The sequence below is a fragment of the Egretta garzetta genome, unplaced genomic scaffold, assembly GCF_000687185.1.
Source record: "Egretta garzetta isolate BGI_Z169 unplaced genomic scaffold, ASM68718v1 scaffold272, whole genome shotgun sequence".
Taxonomy (NCBI): domain Eukaryota; kingdom Metazoa; phylum Chordata; class Aves; order Pelecaniformes; family Ardeidae; genus Egretta; species Egretta garzetta.
Window position 1 is genome coordinate 1,105,806 of NW_009258966.1, and position 8,510 is coordinate 1,114,315.

At 36.8% G+C, this 8,510-nt stretch overlaps 1 protein-coding gene across 1 annotated transcript in view; it reads left to right on the forward strand.

The window, feature by feature from the left end:
- Positions 1 to 8,510, forward strand: part of DTWD2 (DTW domain containing 2) — a 65,156-nt gene that overhangs the window by 5,571 nt on the left and 51,075 nt on the right. Inside the window, exon 3 of the mRNA XM_009634632.2 lies at positions 1,877 to 1,971. Within this exon, the coding sequence (XP_009632927.1) occupies positions 1,877 to 1,971 (95 nt within the window). The remainder of the gene's footprint in view (positions 1 to 1,876; positions 1,972 to 8,510) is intronic.

Below are 8,510 nucleotides of genomic sequence, written 5' to 3' on the forward strand. Positions count from 1 at the left end.
TCCACTGTCGCTGATTGGCTTGGCCTTGGCCAGAGACGGACACAGGGAAAACTTCTAGCAGCTTCTCACAGAAGCCACCCCTGTAGCCCCCCCACTATCAAGACCTTGCCACAGAAACCCATACACAGTTGAATGACTTTCCCTTGACTGATGATAGTTCTTTTGGTTCTGCTTATCAGAGACAAATAATTGATTTTCTTCCAGTTCCTTTATTATCACTTTTTACATTCTTATGAAGAAGGGAGACTAGTGAATTGGAGTGTTATTTACTTATGATGAAACAAAGACTAATAATATTGTACCACCATTGACGGCTTATTCTGCTTTGCTGACATAGAAGAAATCAATGATAGTTTGAAGGATAGTTCTCCCTCCTCTTGCTTAGCACTTCAGTCCCCAGGTACTTTGATCTTCAGCTAGCCCTAGGAGATATCATGCTGCTGCTGCTGTGCAAAGTGGTGGTGGATGTAGCAGGACAACTTATTCCTTCAATTCCATGATGTTTTATTTATAGAAGATCAGTAGATATGGATCAGGAAAAAAATTAATAAAGGTTTTAGGCAACAGCAATAAAAGTCTTCACAGAATTAATTTAACAGCAGTTTGGTAGCAAGAAAATGTGAGAGCCACCAGCAGCTGCACACTGATATTTGTGGAAGCTAACAGCTGCCCAGAGAGAATTGAGAGTGCTAATCAAGGCCTTAAGCATTCACAAATACTGAATTGTTGATATATGTCTCATAAATCAAAAGATGGACTAACCCCCCCCGGGTTTTCATTAATTAATCCGGTGGTTTAGGGACTGATCTTTGCATTTTCATTGAATCACAAGATATTCGGGTTGAGAATATTGTAAGAACTCATTTCTTACTGGGTTTAGGGCTTTTGTAATCCTCACCTGACCTCTAGTGTCTTGCCTCCTGTTACATTCAGCTAATAACTTTCCTATGTTCCTCTTGTGATAAATAAATAAACTGAAACTTTCATTCAGTTTTCAGTGTTGGCTTGCTGTCTTCATTAAATGCAAGATAAACCTATGCTACTTCTGCCTTGATGGGAAAACAAAAATTGACATCCTAAATATTCAAGCTCAATTTGCAATACTTCCTGTCTAGACAAAAACTAGTGTATTCCCAGCTGTGTTAAATAAAGGACTGAAACAAATTGCTCTGTTTAATAAGTAGATGGTTTGCTTCAGCTGGCAGTACTCTTCCTCCACTTCCTGAAGACCTGCTCCAACACAGCTCTCTTTAATGCTCTTTGAGATCTGAAGAGTCCCTGTTCCCCACACAGGCATGGCAGTCACCTTCCTCATCTGTGGCGCAAAGGTGTAGGCAGATGCTGGGTCAACACAGCCTGAATGGCAGGAGACAGAGTGCTTGTGCCAGTGTTGGTGCTGTTGTCCTGCTTACTGTGAAATTACAGCCAAGTGGAGATGTTTGTATTTCACGCTGCCTGTTCTGATATACCCAGTGCTTTTATTTTTAGCACCTGTTTGTGGAAACCAACCCCTCCTCTCATTTTCCAATATCAAGGCAGTAATTCCCCAACCTGTTATGTTAATGCTAATGCTGTGTTTTGCCCACGGTTTATTGTTCTGTGAAGTTTCATTGTTGTTTTTGATACTGATAGCCTAGTTCAAATGTATGCTGATGATCATAGGTTAGTTAAGACTAAGTTTAATACTATCAGTGAAAACAGTATTATTTGAATGCATCAAAACTGGCTATTTTTTCTTGGGGATTTTTTTTTTCTCTTATCTGGTAATATTTGTTTCTGTGTCTGTGGTCAAAAGAACTTGTAAATAAATGGAAACACTAGCAAATCATAGAAGCCCTCCTTGATGTTATTCAAAAGTAGCTCTTCTTTTTTACAGGAAAGTCGAGTGTTAAGGACAGTACCTTTGCTAGCAGCTTGTCTCCCTCCAGAGAAATGTAAAATTTTGGTTGGTCGACGTTTTAGTGAAGACAGGTGAGTGGGATTGTCTGTGCATTTTCTGGTCCTTTGTAAACTGTGGAGCTATTTTTTTCAGTGTCTTTATTACTAGCCAACAGTGTGCTTAATTTCTATTTCAAGTGTGTGTATTCACTTTTGCTATAAAATTCTGATACCCAGTGAAGATAAATTATGTATAATAGCCAGAAATGCTTGATGTATCTCCCTCTAGGCTGTAGCTTTTACTGTCTCAGTTTTGTGCTCTTGGAAAGTTCAGGTGGTTACTCTGCAACGCTTAGATTTTTGCAGTTCTGTTCTTACCTGGTACTAGGTTTGTCTTGCTGTTCTCTATGGTTCTTTTCATATTTGCTTTGTCTGACAAACCATTTGTTGTTACTGAAATATAAGTAACGGTTTTCACTTGTGTGTGTGAGATTGTACTTGAGAAGGGAGTCCAGTGGTGACAAACTCTTAGAGAATGTATTTTTTTCAAATCCTTTCATCTTTTTCTTAGAATTAATAATAGGAAAGCATAGTTTTCAGAATTTTTATTTTTTTTTTTTTTATTATTCTGAGACCTTGGACAATATTGGTCTCCCATGTAATGTCTTTAATCTTTATTAGAGGAAGCTAAGTCTTAGAAACCAGTTCTTGGTACAAATGCCAATGAAATTTTACTGCATAAATTTTCAATAAAATCAAATAAAAATCATGAATACTGATGAAGGAAACTAGTTTTAAAATTGAGTTTAATCTTTGGAGAAAACTTTTTGTAGAGTTCAGTGAACAAAAATGTCGAAAGGTGATTCAGAATGGTGCTCCCACACCTTTGTGCTGCTTGTATAGTAGCTAGAGCATATTAGAAATACATTGCTTTTCTATTAGTCTTCTATGATAATAACTATAATAATTATCCGAGAAGTTCCAGGCTACAGGGAGATTGTACTGTCTTCCCATTAAACCTGAAAATGAAGCAACTTTTCATACTGATGTGCACAGGGTGGAACACTATCAATACAGTCTGCTTCTAGTAAAACTTGTAGAATTTTTTTCAGAAGTGATGATTACAGTATTAAAGTTTCTTCACGTTTGAATCCAGAGATATTTCTTCTAACCTAGAGGATCCTCTTTAGGTCAAAACCAGTTGTGGAACATCTCGGCCTGAAAATAGTTTAAATAGATTCATAATTACCTATTTCCTATGGGTTTTTTTGTCATAAAACATACTGGAGTTGGTGAAAGAAATGAAAGTTTTCCTTAGATTAATATGAATTTTGGTGATCTGACTTACACAGATGCAGGGCTAAAAGTAATTAGATAGTAGTCACAGCTCCACCCTAAGTATCTGCTGTATGCCTGCTTTGTAAAGTGGATGTAAGTGAGGCTGTGGAAATCAGGAGTGCTCAGCCATGGAATTCCTTCCCACCTTCCTGGAAGGAGGAAGAATAAGAAAGGGAGAAAAGTTGTTTTTTCAGCCTTGTAGTGTGTTATTTCTTCTTTTTTTTTTTTTTTTTCCTTATCTGTATATGCATTCTTACGAGTTTTAATCCATATTCCTTATTTGTAACTAGCACTCAGTACTTGAATAGCTGGCTAGAGAATCATATCATTATTTTGGACTTCTAGCATCCTTTCACGCTATAAACTGGTTAGATGTGCTCAGAGAGCTCACATTAATCACCTGGAATGACTTAAGTTCCTTCTCTGTTGTGCTATGATCCAGGAACAGGCATCTGCAGATGGTGGTAGAAAAATCTCAGTGTCTGCCATGAGTGGGGAGGGCTGTACTGGTTCTTGCCCTGTTCTTAGGGTGCAAATCTCTGTTAACGGGACTTTTAAAACCTCATAAATTGCAGTGGTTCAGTTCATGTTTTATGACATATTAAACTACACAGGGCTTGGGTTCTTTCTGGTTTTCTTAAAAGCCACGCTGTCTGTAAGCAATTTGGTAGCTGCTGTACAAGCAACTTAATCAACCCTGCCCCATGTTGGGGGAAGACTTCTTTGTTACTTTGAAGAAAAAGATTATTAAAAAGTGCTTGCTGATACATTATATACGTATCATTGTTTTGAAGCGCATTAAGGCCATACCTTTTCTTTTTTTGAAGTTTTGAGATACTATTTATGTCCTTTGCAGCTTCCACCAGAAGTGGATGGGTTAGAAGGGGATAGAAACCTTATAACTCTAAATGTATGCTTGCATTGATCTTGCACGTGAACAGTGCCTGCAGGTGAAGGGGTAATGTGGTGCACACATTCTTTTCCGCATATATATATAAGCCCTACCATGCAGCAGACCTGGGAAAGTGATGTCCTTGGTGGTTGCCCATATATTTGTAAATTATCAGAATAGAATGGTAGTGGGCGTATTTGTATTATCACAGGATCCAGCAGCTCCTGGCAACAGCTCTGAAAGCTTAGAACACTTCAAGGCAGCCTTTGGGAACATAAATAATTGTCATTATGGATTTGAGTGAAAATTAAGCCATACACAGCAGCTGATTTTTATTTTTTTTTTTTTAAAGTCTCCATCACAATAGGTTTAGTAGCGGCATAGCAACCAGCAAACTGACAGTTGTTAATCTGTAGCTGTCAGAAGAGGTCTGCTTTCAGGTGAGAACAAACATGCTACCTGTGCTGAGTAGCTCTTTCAGTCTTCAGTGCCGCTCTCTTGAAGGAGAAGGCAAATTTCTTACCCAAGTGTGTGTAGGTTATTTTTCTTCATTTGTCCTAGCACTACAAAATTACATTTTTCCTATGCTTTGTAATCAGCATCTAAAATTAGTGAGATGCACAGAGGGATTTAATAAGGAACTCAACATCGAACTAGGTAACATTTAGGCCTCTGATGTTTATGACAGTAAGACTGAAAATCACGATTTTTTTTTTTTTTTACTTGTGTTTGGCTGAAAAAGTAAACATAAAGCACTTTTTTTTTAGCATTTCCTCTACTCAGTTCCACCTTCTTGAGTCACCCTTTCTTGTGGTTGAAAACTGATATGCAAATTATGTAGATCATATGTACCTTATTCTTGATTGATCTATATTGCAGAAAATTAGAACTCTTTCCAGAAGTAAACAGCTAATCAAAGGTTTTTGAAGTCAATATCCTCAATGTGTAACTGACACAGTAATGGTAAAGTGAGAAATGATTAATCTAATTGTTTTTAAGTGGTAATTTGTGATTTTTTTTCCCGGTCTTGCCCATTCTTCCTGCAATCTGGCATTTTAATTCTACTGAAGGTATGTAATGCTTGCATGGTGGCTTGACTCATCAGATGGCATTTCTGAATTGAAAGACCAGTTCTGTTGATTATCTGTGTTTTTTTCCCAAAGTACTTAAAGACCTTAACTTATGACCTTCTTTGTATTGATTACATTATTGTCAGATATTAGGGTAATCTTTGTGCTAAAATGATTAAGCTAAAAGTGAGTAGTTTGGCATGAGGACTTACTGAACAGTTGTATTGTAAAAATAGCACTTTGGTGAATTGTTAGTGTTTTTACTCTTCAATTATTTTTATAGATTTACAATGAACCCAGTATCATAGCAGTGTGGCAGGCAGGGGTATGGGAGAGTGGGTTTAGCATCACTGCCAGATGGGAAATTTAATTTTATATAAAAGTGTAAAATACTTCTTTGTGTGTACCTTGTTAGTATAGATGCTGAGCCTGTTAAATGTAGGCACCTTCTAGACATTGGCTAGAAGGACAACATAAGCAAGCAGAGGGCTCAAATCACTTGTACTGAAATTTTCAAACCTTATGCAAAGCAAGCTTCCTTACTTGCGTGAGGTCAGGCTGATTCCATGGTAACTGGAGTTTTCACTTCTGACTTTGTGAAGTGAACATGTATTGTGTAGCGGATGCTGAAAAATTGTCTGACCAAAACAGTGTGGTAGGACTCTGGTTAATTTCTAAACTGACAGTAGGTTCAGTTACTTCTATTAACTTCTGTTGGAAAGCTGTTGGTTTTGTGGTGCAAAACACAGGAGTATATAGAATGATTATAACCTTTACAAAACATGTTTTACCAATAAGTTTTACTAGAGACTTTTCTAACAGCTGGTACCTTAGATTTTTGAACTTGAAAGGAAAATGTGCAAGTTAGTTTATACTGGTATCTCAGTATATTTTTATCCTGTATTTGTGGAACAAATGGGTTTTTAACTGTTTGTAATAATTTTAACGTGTGTAACAATCACCTTAATTAGAAATGGTAGGAGAATGTTTATATGCATTTTTTTACCATTGTATCCATTTTGTTTTGTTCCCCTCTCTTTGAAACACTGCTTTTCTCATGACTGTAGTTGCTGTCTGCTTCATGTCTTTTTTTTTTTTTTTTAATAATGTTTTTTTTGTACTGGCAGCTTATGCCACTGATATTGCTCCTTTTCTGCCTGTCAGCATTCATGTGTGCATAACTTAAGCATAATTTCCCTTTGCTTTTCCCCTGCCATCTTTGGTATGTTCTCTTGTTAGAAATTACAGATGTCTTTTGTCTTTTTTCCATTTTTTGCTTAAGTCATAGCACAAATCCAGATAGCATTTCCTATTTTTTTCCCTCTTAGAGTATTGTTTCAGCTGATTATTTTACAAATCCCATACTGTTTTCATTTGCTACCACTTATCCAAGCCCTTCATGTTTGACTTAAGATTTCTAGGTCTCCCTTAGTTGAAGGCATCTCAGATTCTGCAGCATTTGTTAGGATATCTTCTGCTTCATAGTTCTTGATAAAAACCTATTTTTATTAAATCAGTATCTCTTCCTTTCTTCTAGCTTAAGTATTTCAACTAGTGACATTTTGTCTTCTAATTTCTCTTGGCCTTGCCTCATCTCCTCTATTACCCATCTTTCAAAACTTCATTTTAATCCTTGGTCGTCTTCTACATTTTTATATTCTCATACTGTTTACTTTCTGTCCCGCTATCATAATTTTGGCTTCAGAATGCTGTTCTATGTATTGGTTTCATAGAAGCCTACTTCTTTTCTCTGCATTTGATTTTTACTGATGATCTACAGATATGTGATCATATCTTGCCCAAACAGTGAAAACTTACAAATCCCTTTTGGAACAGAAGGAGAGATCCTAATTCTCTGATATGTTCTGGTGACTGTTAAGTTTAAGCTTACAATTCTTGTCTTTGACTTTCATCTGTTTCAAATATTATAGGATGCTTTTCTTTGGCCTTGATAATAACAGTCTTTTTCCATGAAGGTCCAGACGAAGTCCTGCTGACCAACCCTTTTCTCAGCTTATTGAACTGCTTTGTCCTGATTGTTTGACAAGTCAGGATGCTATCTCTTGTTGTCAGACTGAAAATAAGTATGTCATTTTCAGAGCTTTTCTTTGCCTGGTGTCCTATCACCCCATTCAATCTTGAAATCTGTACTTTTACCACCTGTTGTTCGAAGATGTCTATTTCTTTTTGATTGTTGGTTGAATTTGTTCAACGTGTCTGTTTAGGCTTGGTTGATTGTCCTGGAAACACTTGTAGAGGTAACCAGTCTCTGTTTTATCTGTCTGAAAAACCCCATTTGCCATCAATTTTAATATGTGCACACAGGATCATAAGTCAGGCTTCTGATATACTGAAAATACTTAATGTTTGTGCTCCCCATTGTTCTTATTATAGGTTTCATATTCCTTTGCTCAATCTGTTTTAGTTAATTCTTTGATAGGGACTAGATACTTCTGTTTCGTTTTTACAATTCCTAGGTAAACTGATGTCTGGTCTCAAAAAGTGAGGGTCTTCAGTGCTTGAATAATGAAAATGAATGCATTAGAATTCAGTTGTATGTATGAATTCAGTAGAATTCATTAGTATGCAGTTGTAGTATTATGTATGTATTTGTTATGCTAGTGTAGCAGGTGATATTTTTTTGTACCTGTTTGAGGCTTTCTAAGCACATTAGTGTGTGATTACATATGCAGGAACAGGCATAGCCTGAATCAAATTTGGTCATGATCATGTTGGCATGAGAGCACTGAATGTCTATGCTTTTCTTCCTCCTACTCCACCAGCTAAATTTGTGCTTTTACATAGAACTGTTTAATAATGAATTGTATTCAAACAATGACACTTGGAAAATATTTCACTGAACTTTTTGTTAAATACCCTATAAGAGAGGGCTGATTTATGCATTAAATGTTCTAGATCCCAAAGTTCTGACTTTGGGCATTGCCAGCAGTAAATTTAAGTGTATGCAACCTCTTTTGACAGAGTCTGTATCTTGTGTGTTACATTTGCACTGAGAGTACTCCAGGAAAGAGAGTTTAATGAACTCCCAGTAGATTGTGAAGGTTGCGTGGTAGCAAAGATTAAGGCATTAAAGGGAAACCAAGATTCCCATTTGGTCAAGATACTGGCACACTTGAAAGGAAGGTCAAATCCAAAAGTCTGCCCACTGAAATATATTCAACAATAAGTTTGCTTTACACAATCTAAATTTCAAGTCCTGCACTGCAAATTGAATGATACATTGAGCAAGGGCAATTAAAAAGGGCAGGGAGGGCAGAGGGGTAGCTAGGGCATCTGCTCTCTCAATTTGTCTAGGAGGGGAGTGGAAAAAG